Source organism: Pelodiscus sinensis, chromosome 31 (assembly GCF_052426305.1).
Source record: "Pelodiscus sinensis isolate ZL-2025 chromosome 31, ASM5242630v1, whole genome shotgun sequence".
In the NCBI taxonomy this organism is placed as follows: Eukaryota; Metazoa; Chordata; order Testudines; family Trionychidae; genus Pelodiscus; species Pelodiscus sinensis.
Window position 1 is genome coordinate 7,027,794 of NC_143082.1, and position 26,184 is coordinate 7,053,977.

Consider the following 26,184-nt stretch of genomic DNA (forward strand, 5'->3'; position numbering starts at 1 on the left):
TTGTAGGTGGGGGGCCTAACTGAGGTGGGAGGCAGGGGGGGGGCTGCTGAAGGGGTAAGACCGGTTGGGGGAAGCAAGGCCTAGCTGAGGGGTTCCTGGGTGGAAGTGGGGGGCGAGAGGTCCATAAGGGGGGCTGAGTGGAGGTTGGAGAGAGCTTAGGTAAAGGTGGGGGAGGCTGGTTGGAGGGGGACTTGGGGCTCGGTGGGGGGCCCTGACAGGAATCCATGCTTTAACCCTGCCACCCCCTGCAACCTACGTGACCAGGGCGGGCGTGCAGTGGGGAGCTGCCGTGAGTGTCCAGCCCCGCAGTGGCATGCGGGGGGCTGCGGCGTTCAGCCGTCGCTGCCCCACAGAGCCCGAAGGGCCATCAGCCCAGCTGGGCTACAGTGAAAACAGCCACTGGGGGCCAGGGGCCACGGCCAGCGCCACAGGGCGGGGAGAGGGCAGGTCCGGATGGGGCAGGGCAGAACCCTCCCGCGGAGGGGGCATGTCTGTAGGCTGGACGGCAGAGCGCGGAGGGGGCGTGTCCCCAGGTTCTGTGAGTGGGCGGGGCGCGGAGGGGGCGTGTCCCCAGGGTCCGTGAGTGGGCGGGGCGCGGACGGGGCGTGCCCCCAGGTTCCGAGGGCGGGCGGGGCGCGGAGGGGGCGTGTCCCCAGGTTCTATGAGTGGGCGGGGCGCGGACGGGGCGTGTCCCCAGGGTCCGAGGGCGGGCGGGGCGCGAAGGGGGCGTGGCCCCAGGGTCCGTGAGTGGGCGGGGCCCCGTGTGGCCCCAGGCTCGGCGGGCGGGGCGCGAGCCAGACCCGGAAGCGGCGGCGGCCCCGCGCAGCAGCAGCCGGAGATGGCCCCGTCCGGGCTGAAGGCGGTGGTGGGCGAGAGTGAGTGCGGGGGGAGGGGCTCTGAGCCGAGCGGGGCCCGGTGGGGGAGGGGCCTGTGACCTCGGGGGGCGGCGGAGTCAGTCGGAGCAGGGAACCCCCCCGCCCTGCCCGCCCTACCGCGGGTGGGGGAGGAGCGGTCTGCCCCGCCCCCAGCGCTGGGGGGTCTCTGGCCATCGGGGTGGCGCCGTCCCTGCGTCACCCCAGCATCGCGGGGCGGGGGGGGGAGCCCGTCGTGGCCAAACCTGCCTGAGACCCCCCCCGTCTGGCCGAGTACCGGGCGGCACCTCCCCCCGCCCCCCCCCCCGGTCTGGCCGAGTACCGGGCGGCACCTCCCCCCGCCCCCCCCCCGTCTGGCCGAGTACCGGGCGGCACCTCCCCCCGCCCCCCCCCCCCGGTCTGGCCGAGTACCGGGCGGCACCTCCCCCCGCCCCCCCCCCCCCCGGTCTGGCCGAGTACCGGGCGGCACCTCCCCCCGCCCCCCCCCCCCGGCTTTCCCCCCGCCCCCCGCCCCCCGCCGTCTGGCCGAGTACCGGGCGGCACCTCCCCCCCGTCTGGCCGAGTACCGGGCGGCACCTCCCCCCCGTCTGGCCGAGTACCGGGCGGCACCTCCCCCCGCCCCCCCCCCGTCTGGCCGAGTACCGGGCGGCACCTCCCCCGAGCCCCGCGCAGGGCCCGGGCTTTGCCCCCCACCCGGGGCACTTCCTGCCTCAGGCCTCCCTTCTCCTCCGCCTCTGACAGTCTCACGGTCTGGCCGCGGAGCGCAGGGCTCTCGGCAGCGGCTGGGCAGGGCCCCGCACTGAACCGCTCCTGGGCCCTTGGTGCAGGCCTCTGAGCCTGGGGTCTGGGCCCATCCCTGCGGGGTCTGGGCCAGGGACGGAGCGACTAGTCGGCTCCCCACATTTGCTTAGTGCTTATCAGATAGTGGACAGGCTAGTCGGGGAGTCGCTCTCCCCCCATCAGACAGAGGCAGCAAGGGGAGGGGCCACTTCAAAGAGGCAGCACAGTGTGGAGCCCAGGGGTCAATTCCCAGCAGAGTCCAGGCTCCATGCTGCTGCCGCTTTAAAGCCCCTGGGGAGCCTGATGCTGGGTTCCCCGCAGCGTTTCAAAGCAGCAGCACTGCATGGAGCCCAGGGTCAGTGGGGGACTCAGAGTCTGTAGCTGACCCTGGGCTCCATGCCGTGCTGTCGCTTTGAAATGCTGTGGGGAGCACAGGGCTGGCGGGGGACTGTTTGAATCCCCCACTGGTCCTGTGCTCCCCACAGTGCTTTCCCCTTTGGAATGTAGCGACAGCCCTGGGGTTGTTGCTACACTTCAGAGGTGAAGGTGCCCTTCCTGATTAATCAACTATTCAATTAACCAATGAATCTAAATGTAACATCCCTAATTTGAGCATCTCACACGCTTCAGTGTTTTTAGCCTCGCCACCCCCAGCTATTAGCCCCTTTGTGCAAAGGGCCCATTGAGGCATGGAGAGATTCAGCAACTTGCCCAAGGGAGTTGAACCCATGGTCTCTGAGATCTGAGGGTCACACCAGCCAGTCCTCACAACAGGGCACGCTTACCCTCTTCCAGCTGCCTCAGTCCTATCTGCTCTGCAGTGCTCTGTGAGATTTTGTCCTGTGCTGGGTGGAGGTGGTTGTGCTTTGAGCTCTGCTCACAAAACGCAGGCATAAGGATCATGACGGGGTAGGGTTTTGGGATGTGGGCTCCAGCTGGACACTGCTTACCTCAGGTGGCTTCTAGGTGGTGGTGCAATGATGCTAAGGCAGGCTCACCCCTGCCCTGGCCCTGCACCACTCCCCAAAGCAGCCAGCAAACTCCCTCCCAAGACCTGTTTTGCCCCCTCTCTGCTCTGTGGAGATAGGATACAGAGTGGGAGAGGGGGCATCTTGACATCAGCACCCTCCTCTCCCTCCCCTGCCCTGCACAGCAAGCAGGAAGCTCCTGAGGGGGACAGGTGATGTGCAGCAGTGGTAGAAGGGGCAGCTGAAGGGTTGGCACTTGACAGCCTCTTGGCCAAACCAGTCAGGATCCCCTGGCAGAGGCTCAAAGATCTACCGGGAGATCCCGATCTGCTGGTTGGTGACCGCTCTTGTAAGTGATGGGATGCAGTCAGGTTCAGCGTTACTGGTCCCTGTAAGGCTGATCCTGCGCAGCATCACAATTACGCATGGGATAATTTGCTGCTGCTTTGTAACTGGTTACGGGGAAATGGGTCACCCTTCGTCATAGGACTCCATTTCTAAAGGGTTATAAATAAGATATTTTAATGAATCTGTTACAGAGTCTGCTGCGTGAGTGACACCGTTCATGAGTGCACTTAGCCAGCTGACCCCTGCCACTGATGACTAAAGTGCTTATTACTTCTGGTAGCCTGGGCATTGAGGTTTTAAAGGCTTGTCTAACAATAGCTAACTGCAAATCGTTCCCCACGTCCTCCTTGGGTGCACTCTAACTTCAATGCTTCTGGAGAGAAAGGAGGGCTTAGTACCAGAAGCATTGACATTCGGTAGATCAGTGAGGGCTTAGTACCAGACGCGTTGATGTTCAGTAAATCAGTGAGGTCCATGGCTAAGAGGCAGACTTCAGTAGGAGAAAACTGAATGTGCAGTTTGTAAAGTTGCCCGTGCAGCATACGTAGGTCTCGACTAACAAGCCTGGGCTGTAACTTTACGTTCTCAGTTGGGGACGGCGCTGCGATTCTTGGGGAGCTGGGAAAATAGCTTTGCTTTTCCAGTTGTTTGTTCCCGCCTTTGGAAAATTCCATCACTTGCAGATGCAGCAGGGTTTGCTTGCAGCAGCTGGGATCAGAACCAGGTCGCAAAGGGGAGGAGGGATGCTGAGGGAGTTTGGAGGGAACAAACCAAACCCCGGCTCTGCATGGAACGGTGTGGCTGGGCTTGCGCTGTGCAAGTATTCTATTGATCTGAGCTTCCAGGCCTCGGATTTCTGCGCTGTCACACTCTGGCTCCACCTTTTCTGCTCCAGAGAGGAGCAACCGGGATGAGAGACGCTTTGGGGTGAATTACATGTGGCTAGAGGCTGCTCAGCCTGGCAAGGAGAGAAATCCGCAGTCAGGGCAGGGTCAGCTGTACGGCCTGTTTCCATTCTGGGCCACTGGGATTCCAGTACATCACAGGCACCAGTGTTGTCCCATCCCTACTGCTGTTCCCAGTAGGCTCGGACGGGAGTCTGGGATTCCCATCAATCAGCAGGGCCAACAGCTGCTGTGGGTGCCCAGGCAATGTGCGTGGGGGTGGGGGTGGCTCTGCACCCAGGAAGGAGCAGGCCTGGGGGCCAGCCAGCCCTAAGACCCCTCCCCCCAGCCCACAGAGCCACGCAAAGCACCCAGTGCAGTGCTCCAGCACCAATGTAAAGGCTTGAGGTTCCAGCCACTGTCGCAGGGATCACTGGGCCCTGGGGCAATTCCCGCACCCTCTCCCCCCTGCCCGGCGGCGAGCTGCCAGCAGCGCTGGACCCTGCATCCAGAGCCAGGGCTGGGTGTCTGCCCAGGGCAGAACATCGGTAGCCAGACGCTGGCCGAGGGCGACGTGACTCCTCGGAGCAGGCTGTCAGCAGGCCAGGGCTGGAGTTCCCCTCGCTGCACAGCTGGCCAGGCGCTTGCGCTGGGGTTGGGGAAGCCCAGGGTGGGAGGAGCCAGACCGAGGAAAGCCATCCTGGGTTCATGCAGCACAGCCTGAGGACAGGGCAGGGCCTTGGTACTGGAGAGACCTCCCCGGAGCGTGTTCCCTGGAGCCGGGGCGGAGACGGGAGGCTGGGAGCAGCGGAGGCGTCTGAGGGACCCTGGATGTTACATTTAGCACAGGGAATGCTAAACATCGGGGATGGGGGAATGCACTGCAGGTGGACACCAAGGCAGGCAGAGGGAGGCTGCTGGACCATGGCGGCCCAGGAAGCAGTGGGGGTAATGTGAGACTGGCACTGGGGAGCAGGTTTCTAGTGACCAGGCAGGGAGGGCCTGGCCCAGCCCCCGACAGGCGCACTAGGGCTCTGCAGCGGAACCTGATCAGTTTTTGAAGAGGATTGTAGGACGGGGCAGCCTGCATAGCCAGGAACTGGGGCTGTGGAGTCAGGAGGCTGTGGCAGGCCAGTGTCCCTGTGTAATTCGCAAAGGAGCCCGGGGCTCCGCTGCATTCGCTCCGAGTGGGTGTGGCGAAGGGGGAAGGGAATGGAGTGAGTCCGGAGCGCGCTTTCTACCCGAGCTCGGGGCTGGGAGCCGGGTCCGGCTTGGCTGCGTTGTCGTGACACTGGGGTTGAGCTCAGCTCGGAAGCCGCCGAGCAGGCTGTCTGCAGCCCCAGGGGAGGCCGCCAGGCCTGGCAGGCAGCGAATCCAGCCTGGGCTGAGGGGAGCTGAGGCTCTCTGGCTGCTGCCCTGCAGAAAGGCGGCAGTGTGCCGTGAGGGGTGGCTGTTTCCTCCAGGGAGCAGGAGACGTGGGCTGCCCTCCACGCTGGGTGGAGCAGGCGGCAGCCTGATGGGAGCTCAGCTGCAGGGACTGCCCCAACCCCCACCGCTTGGTGGTTATCCGGAATGGGTTAGCATCACCCAGGGGCATGTTAACATTTCACATCCCAGCACCCAGTGACCGGCTGCCTCTTCTACACCTGTTCTGCAAGGCAGATCCTCATGCTAAAGCTCTTGAGGCTCTCTCCCAGCTCTGCCGGTGCCCGGGGGCAAGTCCTAACTCTGTGCCTCAGTTTCCCCATTGTCACAAGGGCAGTGCACTTCTCAGGGTGGGCTGCATGTGCTGAAGCGGAGATTAGGCCTCCGAGTTGCTGGTTAGTGCCTCTGCCATTAATCTGTAGCTGGAAAGGGCTGAGGGAACATGCAATGTCTAGAGAGACCTGAAAGGGGCGTCCTGGCCCCAGCCCTGGTGCGTGACTGGGATGGCCTGAGCAGAGTCAGGGAGATAAGATGGGAGAGCGTTAACAGGATATGTGCTATCAGCTGTCAGTGTGCTGTGGTGGCAGGCAGCTGGTGTTGAGTGTGCAGAGCAACACACGGCAGGACAAGGGGCAAGCTGTCTGTCCGCAGCCAGCCTTGGCATGGCCACTCTGAGAACGCCACAGGCATTCTCTGGGAGCCGTGGGCAAGGAGGCTCTTGGCAGACTGACAGAGGAGAGCTAGCCAGAGAGCACTGCTTGCCATAGGAGTGAAGCTGGTCTGTACAGGATATGGAAGCATCCTCAGGGGCTGGTCTTAGTCTGGGGAACTGCCTGCCACATGACCAAGGACCATCCCAAACATCCCTAGCTCCTGCTCCAAGTGCCCTCCTCTGCCCCACTGGCCTAGTCCAAAGTAAACACAGAAGCAAGTGCTTTTAAAAAACCACAACCCCACCAAAGCAAACCCCTCCTTGGTACCCCCTGCCACCGTTCTCCCTGCGGGAGACCAAACCGCGCCTGACAGGTGTTCATTGCCACTAAAGCCCGTGAGGAGACGGGAGGTTCCAGCGCGGGGCTGGCTGGGGAGATCTCTTCGGGCTGTTCCCTGCTGGCCGAGCCATGGAGAGGGTGTTGGGGCGAGTGTAACGTGCGAACAGTCGGAATGAGAGCAGAGCGGCTGGGCTGGGCTGGTGTCTGGGGGTGGAAATTGTCCAATTACACCAGCTGCAGCGCAGGTGGGTGGGGGAGGGGAGCAGCGTGCCCACCGGCTCCGTGTGTGTCACCCTGACCCGCTAGTGAGCCGGGGGCCCAGGGGACAGTTCTGGGCCCCTCTGCCAAGCTGCAGTGGTGTGTATGCCCACGGTTGGGCTGCGGCTCCCCTTCCCTTGGCTTTGATGAGAACCCCAGATAGCATCTGGGTGGGGCTCAGGGACAGCGCCATAGAGGGAAGCCTGCTGCCCCGGAAGAGAGAGGGAGCTGGAATTGATGCAGAAACCTGGCAGATCAGCTGTTGGTGCATTTGAGGAGCCGGTCTCCTGCCCCACGAGCGGCCCCGCTGCGTCCCTGCTGGGGTTCCTCCTCCCCTGCAACAGCCCTGGGCCAGCAGTGTGGCCTGCTCGGTCCGAGCGGGCCCTTCCGGAGTCTGTTGCCCTGTCGGGTCGGCTCTTTCCTGCTGCCACTGCCTTGTCTCACCATGTCCCATTCTCTGCCCCTCCCGCCCCCCCTTCCTCTGTGCGCTCTGGGGGCTGGGCTGTGCGGGCCGCTCAGGCCGGCTGCTAGGAGAGGAGCTTGCCAGGGCTCAGGCCGGTCCCCAGCAGAGGGGGGCTCCTGTGGCACGTCTGGTCTTCCCTCATCTGGCTCCGGAGGCTCATCCTCTCGCTGTCTCCCTGGGGGGAGCTGAGCGGGGGCTTGTTGGCTGCCCGCTCTAGGCTGTGTCTCCATGGGAGACGGCCGGTCGCAGGAGTGCGCCTGGCTCCTACAGCAGGAAACGGGAGGGGGGTTGGGATGGTCTCTGATTCATGGGGCAGCAGGTCCTTGGGCTGGGACCGGCCCCTCCCTCATGGTGGAAAGCGCCCTGGGGCCTGTCGCCCATGGACCCCAACCCGGGGCTGCCGGTTTTACTAGGGACCCTGGGCCCAGGCCATGGGGTGCCCTGGCCCTTGACGCAGTTACCCCCTTCCCAAGCCGGCTGCTGTGCAGGCCACCTCAGCAGGGAGTGTGACAGAACGGGCTCCCGGCCAGTCCAGCCTGGGGATGGGTGTACACGTGCGCTGCCTGGTGGGTCTGTGCTGCTCGGAGCACCCCCCAGAAGAGAGAGGCGGTGTCTGGGACCCTGAGGCGTTGGGTGTCCGCGCAGTTTGCACGGGAGATGCCGTGGGCGAGGGGCTCCATGTCCGTAACTGCGCCGTGCCCGATTGTGAATTGGGTGGGGGGGTCTGAGTCGTCACAAAATCCCCCAAGTGAGGCAGGAGCCTAAATCCCATAGGTTGAGGCTCCTAAATGACTTAGGCTCTTTACTCACTAAGTGCTTTTAAGCCTTGTGCCTCTTCTGGCCATGCTGGTCTCTGAGCTGGGGGCCCGGCTGGCCCAGGAGCTGGGGGCTGCCTCCGTGGAGAGCAGGCCTGGGAGCCTGCCCTGCACGTGGATCTGGCCTGGCGGAGGCTTTGCTGGGGGCAGTTTGGTGGCTCTGACAGGCAACAGCCTCTGTTGAGCAGCAGGGCAGCCAAGCTGGACTCCCTTGGCCTGAAGGCCCCTCGGCACCGCCCAGGGTGGGGTGCAGGCAGGTTGCCAGGCATTGCCCATGCTCAGTGGATAGCGGGCACCAGGCTGGTACTCCATGGCCTTCCGCTGCAGAATGGATTCCCGATCCAGCTCCGTGCAGGGCGGCTGGGAGTCTGGCCAGGGAAATCTCGTCTGGCCCTTGGCTTTGCCCGGGTGGCTCAGCCCCAGGGCAGGGCATCAGGGCCATAACCCTTCAGTTGGGTTTGCGGGTTCTGGGGCAATCTGGGAGGCCAGGCTAGATGGGGTGTCATTCTGCCTCCCGGGACCAGTGCGGGGCACCTGCTAGGCACGTGCAGGGTTCGGTGAGCCAGGCTGATGGCAGGGCAGCAGGGCTGGTTTCTAATTCCCTGGCCCAGCACTGTGCCAAGGCCATTAGTGCATTAGCAGCTTCGCTCTTCCGTGCACAGCGTCTGCATGGCCTGACACGTGTGCCGGCCTTGGTGCCAGGGCTTGGCATGCCCCAAGTGCCAGCTGCCCCAGGCACTCGCCGAGAATGAACCCGTTCGGCCAGTGGCTGCAGGGCAACAACAGCAACCAGCAGCAGCATGCTCTGAAACCTCTGTCCTGGACTGTCCTACTGCAGAGCTAGCTGGCGGCAGCTCTCCTCCCCAGAGCTGGCTGCATTCAGACCAAGCCGAGGGTGATTCTGGGGTCTGGTGGCTGTGGAAAGGGACATTGGGGTTTAGCAAGTGACTGTCTGTGTCTTCCAGGGCGCCTCTCACGGGCGCGGGGGTCAAGGGGAATCAGATGCTGCTCTTTATGCTTCGTGGCCATGGCATTCGGAAGTGCGGTTGTTACCCTGGAGTTGGTGGTTGAGTCCCTGCTTTTGTATCCCCCACTGGGCTGTGGCGAGGACTGTGCGAGTCCCGCACCCGTCTTGGGGAGTGCCTGCGAGCGCCTGTGCTTCCCCTAGAGGCCTGGCCGGCTCAGCAGGGCAGGACTGGTCAGCAGACATTCAGCCTAGGCCATAGTTCTTGGTGAGTTCTGCCCTCTTGTCACTGCGCCGCCTCTTGGGAGCTCCCTGGAGATTTTGGAGGGGACAGCAAATGGTCTTAATGGAAGCAGAATGGTTATACTGCCTCTCTGTGGCCTCAGGGAGTCTCCACCCCAGCCTCAGTTTCCCTATCTGGAAAAATGGGTCCTATTCCTTCCAGGGGCTTGGTGAGACACCCTGAGTGACACCCCCCTCCCCCCCCCGCCTCGCTCTTCTGCCTTGTGTCCAGGGATTCAGGGCCTCTAGCTCCGGCATCAGGGTACCAGGAAGTCCGTCTGGATCCCATGGGGGCACTGAGCACAGCCCCTGCCATCCCGGCGGGGCAGGGAGGTCGCAGCTCTGGGATGTTTGTGTAGCTCTGCCCAGAGGTGCTGCCCTTTGCTGTCAGTCTGGGTCTGCTCTGTGCCCATCTCAGGAGCCATGGGCGGAGGCAGCTGCCTGTGCGCGCTCCGCTGGGCGGGAGTCGCCCTGCACAGGAAACGCCTGGCTGACAGACACGGGCTGTGTGCAAAGATAACTTGTTCCGGCGGGGGCAACTCTGCAGCCGCAGCCCCAGGCCAGCCTGTGAGCACTGCTGGCTCCCGCCGAGGCTGCCTGGATGCGAAGGCGAGAACCCAGGCCTGGGCAGCGGCTTGGGCATGCGGGACTCAGCAGTGTTGCCTGGTGTGAGCTAGTCAATCTGCGGGCCACCCCCGGCCCCAGTCAGGTTGTCTGTGCCGCTTGCGTCACGTCAGGGGCCTAGCTCGTGGCTGAGTCTCCAGCCTGGGCCGAGAGCAAATTGGGCCTGGGGCCAAATCCAGACCACAGATCTGGGGGCGATGTTCCCTGGTGGCCCCCAGAACTGGGACAGAGTGAAAGTGGCCAGAGCCCAGGGCAGACGGTGGTGCCGAGGACCCTAGCTCTCCTCGCAGGATCCCACCGCTGTGGGGGGGGGAGGATGACACACGACTTGGGCATGTGTGGGCTGGGCCAGACGGCACCAGTTCAAGAGGGGTCTCTGAGCAGGGCTAGCAGGGGCTGTGTGTTGGGAAGGAGAGTTGTCCGCAGAGCTGTGAGGCGAGTGGGAATCCAAGGACTGGAAGAGCTGCAGATCCAGGAGCGAGGAGCATGGGCCGAGCTGCGGGTGGGAGCAGTTCAGGGGCTGCGGGTCAGAGTGAGGGGCACTGGCTGAGCTGCGGTGGGAGCAGTACAGGGCTGGAGAGCAGGAGAATGGGGGCTGAAAAGGCGTCCGCTTCCCGTGCCTCAGTTTCCCCACACTAAAATGGGGATTATGCCCCTGTCGGGGGGTGGCTGAGGCTCACTGTGTTAACGTTTCTTGACGCTGAGACTGCAGCTGACCTGCCCCCTCCCTTCACCTTCTGGGCGCCTGCTGCTGGGGTGGGTTGCTCACCCATGTGGCAGCTCAAGCAGCAGGACCCCCCCCTTGGGGAGCTTGCTAGGTGGCTTAGCTGCAGTGAGCCAAGACCAGGGCTCCGTGCTGCCCTCCCCCAGGGCTGGAGCAGTGATTCCCAAGGCCTCTTAGGCAAGCGCATTCCAGCCGCCTCGCTGGGGCGCCCAGGGCAGCCAGTGCAGCTGGCCTTGGAGATCCTCGGGCAGCGCTCACCAACACAGAAACCAGCAGCACCCTGAGCAAAGGCTCCATGCGCCTTAGTGCCCTGCAGCATCCTCCTGGGCAGTCCGAACGCCCGGGACTAGAGCCGGCCTGTTACTGGAGCTTTGGCACCAGAGCCCTGAGCGCTGCTCCCTGCTCACTGGTCCCTGTGGCTAGAGCTCCAGCTAGCGCCTTGCCCAGGAAGCAGAGATGTGGACTGGCGCTCCCTGCGACCCCCGTTTGCACAGAGCTCTTCCTGCCAACAGCCTTGCTGGCCCCTGGGCAAGATGGGAGGGGATGGCTCTGCGCCCCCAAAGGGGCAGGGCTGTAGCTGGCCTCCCCCAGCCAGCCCCTCCGTGCTGCACGAAGCACGCCGGCCTGAGGAGCTCTGGTCCCTTGTACATCGCCAGGCCCCCTTTGCCCCCCCTCCAGGCATCACGTCCGTTGTCTCTGCTGGCAGCACCTGGCCCAGCCCCACCAAACTTGTCTGGGTGAGAGAAGAGGATCCAGAGCATTGGGCTGGGGATGGGAGGCACCAGGCTCCGTTACAAGGGCTGATGGGATCCGGAGCTAGGCAGCAGCACAGAACTGTGTGTGGAGCTAGGCCCTGCACAGTACAACGGGCTGGTAACCCCAGTGCCAGGCTCTTCCTCTCAGCACGCTTTCTAGAGGAGATCTGGGTCATTATCTTCATAGGGAAACTGAGGCATGGGGAGGGGGAAGTGACTTGTCCAAGGTCATCCAGGGCTAGAACCCAGGTCTCCCAAGTCTCTACCCGCTAGGCAACACTGCTCATCTGCCCTTCCCTCCTTTGGCCCATTAATTCCTTCAGGTTCCCTGTGTCCTGCCAAGAGCCCAGCAGGTTTATGTCCCTCTGCTTTCAGAGCTGCCCTGTGCTCCCGTGTCGCTAGCCAGCTGTGTTCTTCCAGGGCAGAATTTGCGCTATGCTGCTCCTGGGTCCTCGGCCCGGCCCGGCCTCCCCCACGCCCAGCACTCTGGCCTCAGCCAGGGCTCCCACGGCAGCACAGCCCCACGAGGTGTTTGCGCTGATTTGGGTGCTCGGCGTTGAAGGGCTCGTCTCCGGTCCCGCCCCGGCTAGCACTGCGCTGGAGACACTGACGGCAGAGCCACCCCGAACAGCGCTCCAGCGCCCCAGAGCTGCCTGCCCTGGGCCAGGGTGGTGCAATGGCCTCTTGGGATCTTCACACTTGGCTCTGCTGCCGTCTGCTGTAAGCCAGGCTCGACGAGCGTGTCCGGCACGTGGGCGAGGCTGGGATCTGTACAGCCCGGAGCTGCTCTCCCCCAGCATGAGTCATCAGCGAGACCCAGCCGGGCACCGCCAGACCTGGGGCATGTGTGGAGCTGGGGGGAGGAGTCACAAAACCGCCGTAGCCCTTTGGGAAGGGGCAGGGGCTTGATCTCTGTGCCCGAGCCCTGCCTGGGGGAGAGACACTGGGTGACGACAGACTTCAGTCCAGTGCGGGAGGCAGAGCAGGAACCGGTGGGTGGGAGTTAGAGCCAGACTGGTCCAGAGCAGACGTGAGGCGCCGGTTTTGCAGTGAGGTTGGGGAGGGGTGATCACCCCCCCCCCCCCCCCCCCCCCCCGACAAGAGCTGGAGTCCCCATCTCTGGTGGTTTCAGAGCCAGCCGGTCTGGAAGAGGCTTCAGGTGATTAAAGTCAGGGCCCGGAGACCTGGGGGGAGGGGTCTCTGGCCTGACGCAGGGGAGGCTGGACTGGAGGGTCTGAGCGCCCCCGTCGTTGCATTCTTAATGTCCCAAATCCAGATCAGTGGCGGGCGGGGAGGAAGGAGGCGGGATTTCTGGGTTCCTTCCCAGCAACTGAGTTCGTTCCGTTTGAGGCCTGGATTTGGGAGGAATCGTTCGGTGGCGATGGCTAACGAGGCTTGTTCCACGTGGCGAGCGCCTGGTTTGGCAGCGGGGAAGGTGGAGCGGCTTGTCAGAGTTTGGGGCTGCTGCTGAAGAAATCTGGACTCTGGGGTTCTGGGAGGGGTCTGGGTCTGGGGGACTGGGCCTCCAGCTTCCTGAGGGAGGATGGGATGTGTCAGTACCGTGCTGGTTGCTGTGCTTGGGCTGTGGATGACCCCTGCTGGCCTCTGTCTGTAAGCACGGCTCAGCGGGGGGCTCCTTGAGGCTCCCCCCCCCCCCCCCCCCCGACTGAACAGGTCCAATGGGTTACGGGAAGGGATGGACAAGGAAGTGAGCGTGGAGGGGAGGGAGTCTGGGGCTGGAACCATGAAGGGGACAGACTAAGGGGCTGGAATCTAGGGGCCCAGGGACCCCATCTCAGGGGGGTTGAGGCATCCTGGCCCAGAATCCTGTAGACACATCACGTCTGGGCTGGGCTGTATCCTGGAGAAGCACTAACCCCCCTCTATGCTACTGGCTGGTGTGTTCTTGCTGCTACAGGGGTGCAGCATCATGGGACCCCCGACACGTCGACACAGAGGAGTAGGGTCTAGTGGTTAGAGTTGGGTGGCTGGGTTCTACCCCAGTCTCTGGGAGGGCAGCCTTGGGGCAGACCCCCTGGGGAGGCACGAGCTGTGTGTTCTTGAAGAGTTGCTGGGTCTCATGCAGAAGAGCTCTGCGCTGCTGGGAGGTGGGATAAAGGGGGCAGCTGGAGCCCCACCATGCCGGCCCTGGCTCTCCTTCCCCCTCTGTGCCTCACGGGGAGGCAGCAGGGCTCCAGCTGTCACCCCAGGGGGGCAGCCGCAGCGCGGAGCTAAGGGAGGCAATGGGCCACTGTCTGCTCTGAAAAGCCACCCTGCCAAAGATGAGCTGTTATTGCTCCTTATTGCTGTGCAGCTGCTGCAGGCTCCTGAGTGGGCGGGGGAGGCCTGCCGGGGGGGGGCTGTGTGGAGTCTCCTGTCTTGGGGATGTGGTGAGGGGCAGGGCAGTTCAGCACTGCCCCTTGCTGATCAGGTGATGAGAAGGCCCTGTCCCATACCCTGGCAGAGGGGGAGGGGAGCAGGTTTGTGTCAGCAGCCCCGTCCGTCCGTCTGTCTAACGTGCCTCGTCCCCCCGGCAGGCCCTGGAGGAGTTAAAGCTCCTCCTCTTGCAGCCAAGCCTGAGTTTCTTGTTGCACCTGTTCAGGCGCTGGGGACTGGTTTGGGGAATGCAGGTCAGGCTGCTGGGGGCTGGCCAGCGCGATGGCCCCAGCCGCTTTGGACAGGAGCGTGGCTTGGCTTTGACAGCGGTTAGAGTTGGGGAGGGGGCTGCAGGCGACACCACTATCAGCTGGTGAGTGAATTTCCACCAGCCATCTGGAACCAAGTCCTACGGCCCAGCCAGAATCAGGTGCATTTGGGGGCAGAACAAACAGGTGTCTCACGGTGGCGCCAAGCGCTCAGCTTTCAGGGAACACTGACTCCGTGCCTAGGAGCCCCAGTGAGGGGTCAGGCCCCCCACCGTGCTAGGTGCTGTACGTTATTCACTAGAGGTATTACAGGAGCCCCAGTCTGGGGCCAGGGCCCCATTGTGCTGGGCCTTGCACCTTAAGTGAAGTACAGCAGCACCTGGGAGCCCGGGTCCAGATCCAGGGTCCCGTTGTCTGGGCACAACAGGTACGCAGCCCTTGGCTCCGCTGACTCTCTCGTTACTTAGCTGCCCTGACGGGGCCGTGTCTGGGAGGGGTTCCATGTGCAGGACTCAGGGTCTGATGTCTGTAGTGTTGCCACCCCACCCACGCAGACGAGGGTCTCGGGATCCCGCCAGGGGAGAGGTGCTGGGCAGGGTCTGCTCACTGCCAGATCCTTTGTTCAGCTGTGCTCCTGTCCAGCCTGCCAGGTGGGGGGGAGCACATCCAAGAGCCCATCTATCCTGGGATCATGCCCCCGCGGGTCAGTCCCCAACCGTGATCTCTGAGGGGGTCTCGGCCGGCACCGCATCACAAGCTGGCCCGAGATTGAAGGAGCAGCCTTGTCCCCAAAGGCCTGGCTCAGGGAGCAGCTGTCCCCCTAGGCCCTGCCACTAACCGTGTGTCGTCCCCTCACAGAGATCCTCAGCGGCGTCATTCGCAGCTTGAAGAAGGAAGGGGAATGGAAGGTAAGCAGGCCGGGGGCGTCTTGCACTGCTGCTCTGGCGTCCCCAGGCAGGGAGACTCCGCGTGGGCTGCAGCTGAGAAATGCTGGGGATGGGGGGGGCAGCTGGGAAAGCGGAGGAGGGAGTTTGCTGGGCCTGCGAGGTGGAGCATCTGCTCTTGCATGGTTTGACCCAGAGCCAGCCTGGGGGGGTGGAGGAGGAGGTGGGGACTTGGAGTGCCCAGCAGGGGGCAGAGAGGTTATTGAGCTCCCCGCATGGGCCTGGCTGGGGCGTGTGGAGTGCTGGGCTAGGCCACGCAGCAGAGAGAACACAGGGCTAGCTTGCCTAGTGGCTGGGTCTGGTGCAGCAGGATGCTGGGCTGCCCGGAGCAATGGCCTCATGCAGGAAGGCAGTGGGGATGCTGCCTCCTGGGCTTCCTAGGGGAGCCTGGAGACACCCCTCGTTCCGTTTCTCCGTGCCCTGGCCCCGCTTCTGTCCCGAGGGGGCAACCTGGCGAGCAGCCGCCCAGGGAGCCAGGAGCTCTGACCCCTCCCCCATGCCACCTGCGGGTAGAAGAGCTGGTGCCACCCTCCTAGGCTGGAGGAGCTTGTGCTGACTGGCCGGGTCCCAGGTGTCTCCCGCATCTTGTGCCAGCCGCTCTGCTCGGAGCTGCTCTGCCCGCAGCTCCTCTGTGGCTGGCCTGAGGCGCTGGCCTCGCTGGCGGGGCTTTGGCTCTGTGGCTGGGCTCAGGGCTGCGAGTAGCTTGTCCGTAGCGCATGCTCCCCTCTCGCCGCCCAGGTGCTGATCATGGACCACCCCAGCATGCGCATCCTCTCCTCGTGCTGCAAGATGTCCGACATCCTGGCCGAAGGCATCACAAGTGAGTAGCCTTGGGCCGCGCCCCCGTCCGGTCTGCTCCCAGGACCCTGCCTCCCCAGGCGGGAGCAGGGGGGGTATGTCTACACTACCCCGCTAGTTCGAACTAGCGGGGTAATGTATGCATACCGCACTTGCTAATGAAGCCCGGGATTTGAATTTCCCGGGCTTCATTAGCATAAGCGGGGAGCCGCCATTTTTAAATCCCCGCTGCTTCGAACCCCGTGTAGCGCGGCTACACGGGGCTCGAACTAGGTAGTTCGGACTAGGGTGCCTATTCCGAACTACCGGTACACCTCGTTTCACGAGGTGAAACGAGGTGTACCGGTAGTTCGGAATAGGCACCCTAGTCCGAACTACCTAGTTCGAGCCCCGTGTAGCCGCGCTACACGGGGTTCGAAGCAGCGGGGATTTAAAAATGGCGGCTCCCCGCTTATGCTAATGAAGCCCGGGAAATTCAAATCCCGGGCTTCATTAGCAAGTGCGGTATGCATACATTACCCTCCTAGTTCGAACTAGGAGGGTAGTGTAGACATACCCGGGGAAATCCTGCAGCCGGCGGCCCAGCGCTGTCGGGGAGCTGAAGTGTCCAAATTCACGTTTGCTTCTAGTCCCTCCTGGGCACCCTGCTTGCTTTGGTACCCAGCCAGCCACATCTAGTCCCCTGGCCCCTGGAGCCTCTTTCTGCTATTCTCCACCTCCATGCTGGCTCCCTGCTGAGCTGAGCTGAGCTGGATGGAGGGTGGTGCTGGCTCCCTGCTGCCGGGTGGGGGATTGAGGGGCTCCGAGCTGAGCCCATGCTCTAATGGGGCACTCCCAGCACGGTGCAGAGGGACGTTCTCTCCCAGCATGGCAGCTCATAGAGCCTCCTGCATTGCCCCAGTCTGCTGCCAGCGAGCATCCCTGCACCCCTTGGCTTCCCACCCCCAGTGCCGCCTGCTGGAGAGTATCTGGCCAGGCGGCTGGGGCACCCCAGCCTGCCGCTGGCCTGACCCAGCTGTGTCTGCTCTCCTAGTCGTGGAGGATATTAACAAGCGTCGGGAGCCAATCCCCAGCCTGGAGGCCATCTACCTGCTCAGCCCAGTGGAGAAGGTAGGAACTGGGGTGCTGGGTGGGCGCTGCTGCCTGGGGAGGAGGGGGAACCTTGGGGCAGCTCCCCTAGTGCTGCCTGGCAAGGGCAGGAGGGGGCGGGGTGGGAATGGGGCTCTGAGCATCTGGGCTTGGTGCTACCTGAGGCACGAGCTGTCCCCAGGCGCCTCTTGCAGTGCAGGCTGTGGGGGGGGGAGATGGGGAGGCAGCCTCAGCTGAGACATGAGGTGAAGGAGACTGGCTGAGGCTCCAGTAGCAGAGCGGAGGGGGTGGGGAGGGGGCCCCTGGCCGGGGGGCTGGCAGGGTGGAGCTGGGGGCCTGCGGTGGCTACCAGAGGAGGGGCACTGGAGGAGCAGGCAGTGAGCTGGGGATTGGGACACGGCTGCCGAGCTACCACGATGGCTGATTGCAGGATCTGAACGGCTTCTGAGCCCACAGCCGACCCCTCCAGTGCCTGCCCTCCACCCTGCCAGGCCAGCTGCTCCTAGCGTTGCCAGGCCACATGGGCTGCTCTGCTGGCCGCTCCCTTGGCTGTCGAGAGCCCAGCAGGGGCAGCAGCCAGGCCTGTGCCAGGCCCCATCCATGGCCGGGCACAGGAGCTTGTGCACCAGCTAGAGACGTGGCTGAGCCCTGGGGGTGTCCCTGACCCATGGGCACGAGCCGGGCTCCAGGCAGGCAGGGAGCCCAGAGGCAGGCAAAGGAGGAAATCCAGCCCACCTCCCAGTGACATCAGGCGGTGGGCTGGGCCCTTTGGGGGTCACGCTGACGGCCCCTCCCACCTCGCTCCTCTTTGCAGTCGGTGCAGGCTCTGATCAGTGACTTCCGGGGCACCCCCACCTTCAACTACAAGGCAGCTCACATCTTCTTCATCGACGGTGAGTGGAGTCGGGGGGGCCTGGCCTGGGCAGAGGCAGTGGGGGGCTCTCTCCGTCAGCAGGCCAGGGCGCAGCTCCTGCATTCTGCCCAGCTCCCCGGAGGAGGAGCTGTCTCCCCCACCCCCGCGGCCAGACTATCCCAGTGCACAGCCACCCGCCGCGTGGCTCCCGGTCCCAGCCTGCATCAGTCCCAGCTGGGTGGAGGGCCAGACTCCGCCTGAGTCTCCCAGCACATCAGGATCGCGTCTGCTCCTCCCCAGTATGGCGAGCCCCGCCCCACAAGCATGGGCCCTGCCCCACAAGCATGGGCCCGCCCCCCTTTCCTCCTCGGATATCGTCCCAGAGCACTCTAGTCACTTCTCCCTGCGTGGGAGGCTGACGGGGGGGGGGGTCCCCCTCGCAGCTCATGTTGTAGAAGGCAAGACCCCAGCATGACCCTGGTTTGGGGGGGGAGGGAAAGGGCTTGATTTGTCGGACTCCTGCGTGGCCCTGTTGGCTTGCCCGGGTTCCCCACAGGTGGGCAGCGCCTGCCCTGGCCCTGCACTGTGTCTGTTGTTCCCGTCTGCTACCTTTGTCTTGCAGCCTGTCCTGACCACCTGTTCGAGGAGCTGAGCAAGTCACGCATCACCAAGGCCATCAAAACCCTCAAAGAGATCAACGTGGCCTTCCTGCCCTACGAGAGCCAGGTAGGGGCGCCCGGCGGGGGGCAGGAAGTGACGTGACACACCCCAGCCGGCCCTACGAGAGCCAGGTAGGGGCGCCCGGCGGGGGGCAGGAAGTGACGTGTCACACCCCAGCCGGCCCTACGAGAGCCAGGTGAGGGGGAGCGGGGCTTGGGGGAAGCAGGGCCGCGGGGCAGACGTGAAATGTGACACCCCAGAGCCACGTGGATGCTTTCCCCTCTAGGGCACTGGGTGTGAAGCCAGGCCGAGGCGGAAGGGACCCACTGTGGCTGCTCATGCCCTGTGGGACGGGGTCTGATGGGGGAGGCAGCTGTGAGGGGAGGACGGTATGGTCCCTCCGTGGCACCCCCCGAGCTGCTTGTTATGGGGGGAATGTGAGAGTCCAAGGTCTGACCTCACCCTTCCACCCCCAGGTGTACTCCCTGGATGCGCCAGAGACCTTCCACAGCTGGTTCAGCCCCTACCGCTCCTTGGAAAAGAACAAGCAGACGGACATGCTGGCCGAGCAGATAGCTACTTTGTGTGATACCCTGAAGGAGTACCCAGCCATCCGCTACAGGAAGTGAGTGTGCCCCGGGGGGGGGGCGGGGCGTACCCGGCCATCCGCTACAGGAAGTGAGTGTACCCCGGGGGGGGCGGGGCGTACCCGGCCATCCGCTACAGGAAGTGAGTGTGCCCCGGGGGGAGGGCCGTACCCGGCCGGCCGCTACAGGAAGTGTGTGTGCCCGGGGGGAGGGGCGTACCCGGCCATCCGCTACAGGAAGTGAGTGTGCCCGGGGGGAGGGGCGTACCCGGCCGGCCGCTACAGGAAGTGAGTGTGCCCGGGGGGAAGAGGGATACCCGGCTGGCCGCTACAGGAAGTGAGTGTGCCCGGGGGGAGGGGCGTACCCAGCCATCCACTACAGGAAGTGAGTGTGCCCGGGGGGAAGAGGGATACCCGGCTGGCCGCTACAGGAAGTGAGTGTGCCCCGGGGGGAGGGGCGTACCCAGCCATCCACTACAGGAAGTGAGTGTGCCCGGGGGGAAGGGGGATACCCGGCTGGCCGCTACAGGAAGTGAGTGTGCTGGGGAGGTGCGGTGGGGTACCAGGGCGTGTGAGCCCGGAGGGGGTAGCCCCATGTCGGGGAGGGCTGGTTCTCACTGGCCAGGTGTCTCTGCCGCAGGGGCCATGAGGATAACTTAAACCTGGCGCAAGCTGTGCTGGCCAAGCTCAACGCATTCAAGGCCGACAACCCCAGCATGGGGGAGGTGAGCGAACTGGGCTGGGCGCAGGGCTGAGCTGGGGAATCGGAGCAGGGGGCAGCACATGAGGAATGGGGGGGGGGAGTGGGTTCGAGCCCCTCGGGGGGCCTGGCAGGGGCAGCTGGAGATCCTGACAGGTTGGCAGAACACAAGTGTGTTTGAAAAGCAGTATTCCTGGTGTGGTTGGAGTAATGCCCCCAACCCCATTCTGGCGCCGGCCATGGGCAGACCTCAGAGAGCTCCACAAAGGCAAGTGTCATATCCCTTCTGCACTGATGGGAAAACTGAGGCTCCAACTGGGGAAGTACACGCGTGGCATGCTGTCTGTTTGGGCACAGCGCTCAGCCAAGCTCCGCGCGCAGAGCCTCTTCCACCTGAGGACACTCTTGTCTGTGGTCCTACGCCCATCCCCCTGGTATCAGAGCTTCTCTGATGAATTCACACACCCCCAGGGGAGGCAGGGTGGCCTGTTCCACATGGGTACATTGAGGCATGCAGGGAGCCTGTGTTCAAGCAGGAAGAGAACCCAGCTCTCCCGAGCCTCCTGTGAGTTATTACTCCCGAGTCCCCCCAAGGGTATGCCAAGCCTCCCTGTCGCAGACATAAGCACTATCCCCAGCTTACACTGGGGGAACTGAGGCACGGAGTGACATGATAGGAAGAGGAGCCAGTGGTCCGTACTGCCCAGCCCCCTTCAGTCGAATCCAGGCAGCAGGGCCAGGTGCGCTGTCTCAAGCCCCTGCTTCATACAGCACAAACCGGCTGCTGATGCCAAGCCCCAGGCTCTCCTGTGGCGTGGCTCGAGCAGTAGCGCTCGATGGCTGCCGGGCCTGCCATCGCTGCAGCCTCATCTGCGCTAGTCCCCTTGCCTTGGCGCTTCCCAGCTGCCCGGCCTGAGGGGTCGCTGCTCAGGCAGCACTCTGGCTCCCCTTTGCCCTGACCTGGTGGCTGCCCAGCCCGTCGGCACTCGGGGATCCCCCAGCAGAGCCCACTGGCCAGCGCGTACGCAGAGTCCCATGGCTGGGGCTTGGGCATCCGGGGTCCTTGTCCCTGCCCTGCCACCAACTGCCTGGGCTCTTGGGTGAATCCTGCAGCCTCTCTGGGCCTCTGTTCCCCTCCGCAGTGAGTGGCAGCCCTGCCCTGATGCTGTGGGGAGGGGGCCAGATACTCCCTGAAGAGAGGCCCCCACCCATTTACCCAGAGGCCGGGTGGGCTCCTCCCGAGGGTGGCTGCTCCCACGTTCCGAGGTGGGTGGCGGGGGCAGCGTCAGGGCCACGTGTCCCCGGCGAAGGGCGGACGCGGCCCCTCGCAGGGTGCACCTGGCTGAGCTGAGCCTCCGTTGGGGCTGTGGGGTGGCTTTCAGAAGCATCTGCTATGGCCCGTCTCCTAGCGCCACCTGCCACTCAGGAAGGACAGGGTCAGCCCCCCTGATGTGGGTCCCAGGCAGTCTCTGGGGGGCGGGGGTCACCCCCTGGGGGTGTAGCACTAGGGCCTCATTTGGGGTCCCAGCTCAGGTGCAAGGTGGGGCATAGCGGTAATGACCCATTGCCCCTTCTGGGGCCTTGTGTCCAAGGGTCTCTGGGCCTGGCTATTGAGACTAGCCAGGGCTTTCTGGTGTGGCCCCCGCAGGACCCGGGGAGCAGCCCCATCGCCCCCTGCCCATGGGTGGAGAGCAGAGCACGTGCTGGGGAGGGGCATGGCTGTGTACACAAGGGGCAGGCGGCCCGGCCCTGCAGGGGCCGTTGCCGAGCAGCTGGGTGAGGGCAGGACCCTGGGCATGCCCCGGCCAGCTGGGGGGATCTCTCGCTGTGGGGGCTGGGTGGGGGGGAGGGGTTCTAGCACAGCCTGGAGCAGGGGTGACCGCCGGGTCTCTCTCCTTGCCCAGGGCCCCGACAGAGCGCGCTCGCAGCTGCTGATTGTGGACCGGAGCTACGACATGGTGTCCCCGCTGCTGCACGAGCTCACCTTCCAGGCCATGGCCTACGACCTGCTCAGCATCGAGAACGACACCTACAAGTAGGGCCCGGCGGCCAGCAGGGGGCGCCCAGCACTGCTCAGCCAGGCTGGGAGGATGTGACCTGGGCACCCGCTCTGCTCCCCGCACCTGGGGGAGGGGCGCCGCACCCTGACCACGTCTCCCCTCCCCCGCAGGTACGAGACAACGGGCATCAGCGACTCGCGGGAGAAGGTGGCGCTGCTGGACGAGGACGATGACCTCTGGGTGCAGCTGCGCCACATGCACATCGCAGACGTCTCTAAGTGAGCCCCTTGGACACGCCTCCTGTGCCCTAGCTCCCGCCCCCTTGGACACGCCTCCAGTGCCCTAGCTCCCGCCCCCTTGGACACGCCTCCAGTGCCCTAGCTCCCGCCCCCTTGGACACGCCTCCAGTGCCCTAGCTCCCGCCCCCTTGGACACGCCTCCAGTGCCTTTGCTCCTGCCCCCTTGGACATGCCTCCTGTGCCCTAGCCCCGCCCCATTGGACATGCTTCCTGTGCCCTAGCCCCTGCCCCATTGGACACACCCTTCAGTGCCCTGGCCCTGCCCCATTGGACACGCCCCACACTCCCTCAGACATGCTCCCACACCCCTCAAACACACCCTTCTGTGCCCTAGCCCCGCCCCCTCTGACATACCCTTCTGTGTCCCACATGGTGCTCACCCCCCATCTTTTCTGGCACACCCCTTGCCTCCCGCCCTTTGCCACAGCCTGTACTCGGCCCTCTCTGCCCTCCCCAGGCATGCCCCTCCATGGACCGCCCCCGCAACACACCCCTCCATGCCATGATGCCCTCCTTTCTGAGCTCGGAGGCCCCCCTGGACCCAGCCCCTCTCCCCAAAGGACCCCGCGTGCTCCCTCCCAGCACTACTACCTGCATCTCCTCTCGGGGATCCCCGCACTCCTCCTCTCCCATTGAATGGGTCCCTCCCTGGGCTCCTGCTGAGCCTGCCGCTGCCCCGAACCCCCAGAAGGAGCCCCCAGAGGTGTCCCAAGCTCTCTGCCATGGGTAGCTGCCCCCCCCCCCCCGAGGCAGTGCCCTGTGGGGGCTTGGCCCTGACCCCTCTCCCCGCTGCAGGAAGGTGACGGAGCTGCTGCGCACCTTCTGCGAGAGCAAGAGGCTGACCACGGACAAGGTGCGACCGGGCTGGGGGAAGTTGGGTGGGGATGGGTCTATCCCACTGCCACTGAGGGGGAGAGGAGGCCACTCTGCTGCCCCTGGATGGGGGGCCTGGGGTCCCATTGCTCCCAGGACTCAGAGCTGGAGCTCTGGAGCGCGCTGCAACGGGGGAGGGCGGCGTCCCCTGGGGCAGGGGCAGACAGCAGGATCCTGCGCGAGGCGAGGTGCCTGTCTCCCTGGGGGAGGGGATCACTCGCCCTCAGCATCTCAGGCCATGTGGGCACTTGGTTCGTGGGGACCCTGGCTTGTTCCAGCTGGCCTGGCCACATGGGCCTGTGCCACCTGGTCCTGCACGTGGCCGGGCTGCTGCAGCTCTCCCGGGCCAGGCCTCTGCCCTGCAGGTTCCTTGGACTGGGCTCTCACTGCCGCCTCCCTCCTCCATCCAGGCGAACATCAAGGACCTGTCCCAGATCCTGAAGAAGATGCCGCAGTACCAGAAGGAGCTGAACAAGGTAATGGGGGTGGGGCAGTTAGTGGGCAGGAGCATTCTGGGGATCCCAGGGGTGGGGCAGGGCAGTCTGTGGGGCTGGGGAGGGGCAGCAGGGGCTCTCTGGGGGGCAGGACACACTCTAGGGTGCTCTGTCTCCTCTAGGGCACAGGGGGTCCCTGCCCAGTGGTGGGACCTGTTACCCGCTTGCTGAGAGCTGCTGGCTTGTTGCATCGGGCAGAGCTGCCATGAGGCCCAGTGCCCAAGCTGCCACCTTTGTCCAGCAATGGCAGCCCTTAGATGGTGCCCGTACCTGGCTGCTGCAGCTCTTGGAAGAGGCTTGGGCGCTGGGAGGGGAGCTCCGCCCTGACCCGGGGACAGGGCCTCAGCACATGGGTGCCAGGCAGAGCACCCTGCGAGCGGCTCTCCGCCGTGGCGCTTAGTGCTGAGCCGGGGGGTGCCACTGAGCCACGTGCCAAAGGACCGCTCCTGGCCACTGGCACAGATCCCCTGGCACCTGCTGGTCTCCAGGCCCCCGCCCCCTGGTGACGAACAGAGGAAGCCCCAGGCCGCTTTCCCCTCCAGCTGCCCCGCTGCACCCCAGAGGTGGCTGCCCACCATGTGCTCAGCTTGTGCAGTTGATCGGGGCTGCCGTGTGGGGGCCAGAGGGCGCGGGGTGACGCGGTGCCTGGGCTCTCCCCGCAGTACTCCACGCACCTCAACCTGGCCGAGAGCTGCATGCGGCACTTCAAAGGGATGGTGGAGAAGCTGTGCAGCGTGGAGCAGGTGGGTCTGTGGGCAGGCTTTGCGGGGTGGAGCGGGGCAGGGCAGAGGCTGGTGGGGGGAGGGCAGAACATGGAGGGGGCAGAGCCTGGTGTGGGGGGGGAGGCAGATTGTGGCAGGGGGCAGAGCTTTGCGGGGCGGAGGGGGCAGAGCCTGGGGAGGACAGAGCGGTGGGGGCAGAGCCTGGCAAGGTCGGGGGAGGGGGGCAGAGCCTGGCTCACGGGATCCTGCAGCCAGGCCAGACCCGCTTGCAGCGCCGGGATGCGGAAGGGGGCATGGGGCTCCCCGGCACAGGGGGAAGGGAAGGCCAGCTGTGGGGGCCTAACTTGGGCCCTGTGCGCGCCGGCCCCCCAGGACCTGGCCATGGGGACGGACGTGGATGGGGAGAAGATCAAGGACCCCATGAAGATCATTGTGCCCGTGCTGCTGGACTCCACCGTGCAGGCCTACGACAAGATCCGCATCATCCTGCTCTACATTTTCCTGAAGAACGGTACCGCCACAGGCCTGCAGGGCAGCACCAGGGCCTGCTGCGGGGGCTGGTGGTGGAACGGGGGCCTGGGCCTGCTGGGGGTGGTGGGGGCATAACCCTGCTCAGACAGGCACACCCAGCCAGCCGTGCAGGGCACCTCCGGTCAGCCACTCCCATGGCTCTCCGGCCATCTCCCGGCTTCCCCAGTGAGCCAGCCGGGGCTCTGCTCTTCCCTGAGGCCAGCCCTGGTCCGGCTGCCCCCACGCTCACCTGCCTTCGCTCCCCCGCCCAGCTCTTCTCTGCAGGAAGGGAGGGGGTGGGAACCCCGAGCAGCCCCCCGCCCCTTCTCCGTCCCTTTTCCTGCAACGAGCAGGCTGGGGGGCTGCTCGGGGAGGTGTCTCTGCCCCCGCTTTCTGCAGACACGCCAAGCAGCCCACTGGCCTGTTCTCGCAGGAAAGGGAGCGTCTCTCCGCCCACAACAGCTTGCTGAGCGACTGTGATCCGCCTGAGCCCCCCCTCCCCACACCGGCTCCCTGCGTCTCACTGCATCCAGCCCTCCAGGGCCCAGAAAACTCCCCCTACCTGGCCCTTGGCACAGTCCCTCTGCCCCCTCCTGGCTCATTAGAGCAGGGCCCTTCCTTCCCTAGCCAGGCACTGCCTGTGCCAAGGGGGTCGCTGCCCCTTTGCCCAGGGGGCTCAGTGCCTGGCTACCCGTCTTCCCCCTTCTGACTGAGCACCGGGAAGTGGTTTCTGGGTGAGGGGTGCAGTTGCCTTGATGAGCCAGGCCTGGGCCCTGACCTGCACCTGACTGGCTGTGGGGGGGAGCCCAGGTCAGGGGAGGTACCGAGGCCCGGTCCTGCCCTGTGAAGGGAGGAGCAGCTGGGGGTGCTGGGAGCCAGGCTGCCTGGGTTCTGCCCCATCACTGGTTGGATCAGGGCACAACACCCCGCCGGCTGAATGCCCTTTCCCTCCCGGTGCCACAGGGCTGCCTGGGTGGTGGTGCCCCTCGGCCGGCCAGGGGTTCGTGCTTCCCGGGTGCTGGGGGATGCTGTGCGGGCGAAGTGTCCGTCAGTCCCAAAGCAGGAGCCCCACACCCCTTCCCAGCCTCCTGCCAGGCTCTGCTCAGGCCGTGTGCGCGCCTTCAGCCGGCCAGTCGGTGTCCTTGGGGGCTGCAATGCCATGGGGTGCAGGACTGAATGTGTGTCTTGGGCATCTCTCCTGCCCCCACCCCGAGGCCAGCACGTGGGCGGGGGGTATTGGCACTGACCTGACTCTCCCCGTGCGGGCGTGGGCAGGGGGCTGGCGCTGACCTGACTCTCCCCGTGCGGGCGTGGGCGGGGGGCTGGCGCTGACCTGACTCTCCCCGTGGGGGCGTGGGCGGGGGGCTCGCGCTGACCTGTCTCTCCCCGTGCGGGCGTGGGCGGGGGGCTGGCGCTGACCTGTCTCTCCCCGTGCGGGCGTGGGCGGGGGGCTGGCGCTGACCTCTCTCTCCCCGTGCGGGCGTGGGCGGGGGGGCTGGCGCTGACCTGTCTCTCCCCGTGCGGGCGTGGGCGGGGGGGCTGGCGCTGGCCTCTCTCTCCCCGTGCGGGCGTGGGCGGGGGGCTGGCGCTGACCTGTCTCTCCCCGTGCGGGCGTGGGCGGGGGGGCTGGTGCTGACCTGACTCTCCCCGTGCGGGCGTGGGCGGGGGGCTGGCGCTGACCTGTCTCTCCCCGCGTGGGCGGGGGGGCTGGCGCTGACCTGTCTCTCCCCGTGCGGGCGTGGGCGGGGGGCTGGCGCTGACCTGTCTCTCCCCGTGCGGGCGTGGGCGGGGGGGCTGGCGCTGACCTGTCTCTCCCCGTGCGGGCGTGGGCGGGGGGGCTGGCGCTGACCTGTCTCT

General features: G+C 65.1%; 1 protein-coding gene across 1 annotated transcript in view; it reads left to right on the forward strand.

Annotated features, from left to right (window-relative positions):
• Positions 1–721: 721 nt before the first annotated feature.
• STXBP2 (syntaxin binding protein 2) overlaps positions 722–26,184 on the forward strand; it is a 30,854-nt gene continuing 5,391 nt past the window's right edge. Inside the window, exons 1-14 of the mRNA XM_075902177.2 lie at positions 722–875; positions 14,658–14,707; positions 15,482–15,563; positions 16,575–16,651; positions 17,445–17,523; positions 18,106–18,209; positions 18,620–18,768; positions 19,370–19,454; positions 21,334–21,464; positions 21,600–21,707; positions 22,524–22,581; positions 23,012–23,077; positions 23,758–23,838; positions 24,190–24,328. Coding sequence (XP_075758292.2) covers positions 839–875; positions 14,658–14,707; positions 15,482–15,563; positions 16,575–16,651; positions 17,445–17,523; positions 18,106–18,209; positions 18,620–18,768; positions 19,370–19,454; positions 21,334–21,464; positions 21,600–21,707; positions 22,524–22,581; positions 23,012–23,077; positions 23,758–23,838; positions 24,190–24,328 — 1,246 coding nt within the window. The 5' untranslated portion in view covers positions 722–838. The remainder of the gene's footprint in view (positions 876–14,657; positions 14,708–15,481; positions 15,564–16,574; positions 16,652–17,444; positions 17,524–18,105; positions 18,210–18,619; positions 18,769–19,369; positions 19,455–21,333; positions 21,465–21,599; positions 21,708–22,523; positions 22,582–23,011; positions 23,078–23,757; positions 23,839–24,189; positions 24,329–26,184) is intronic.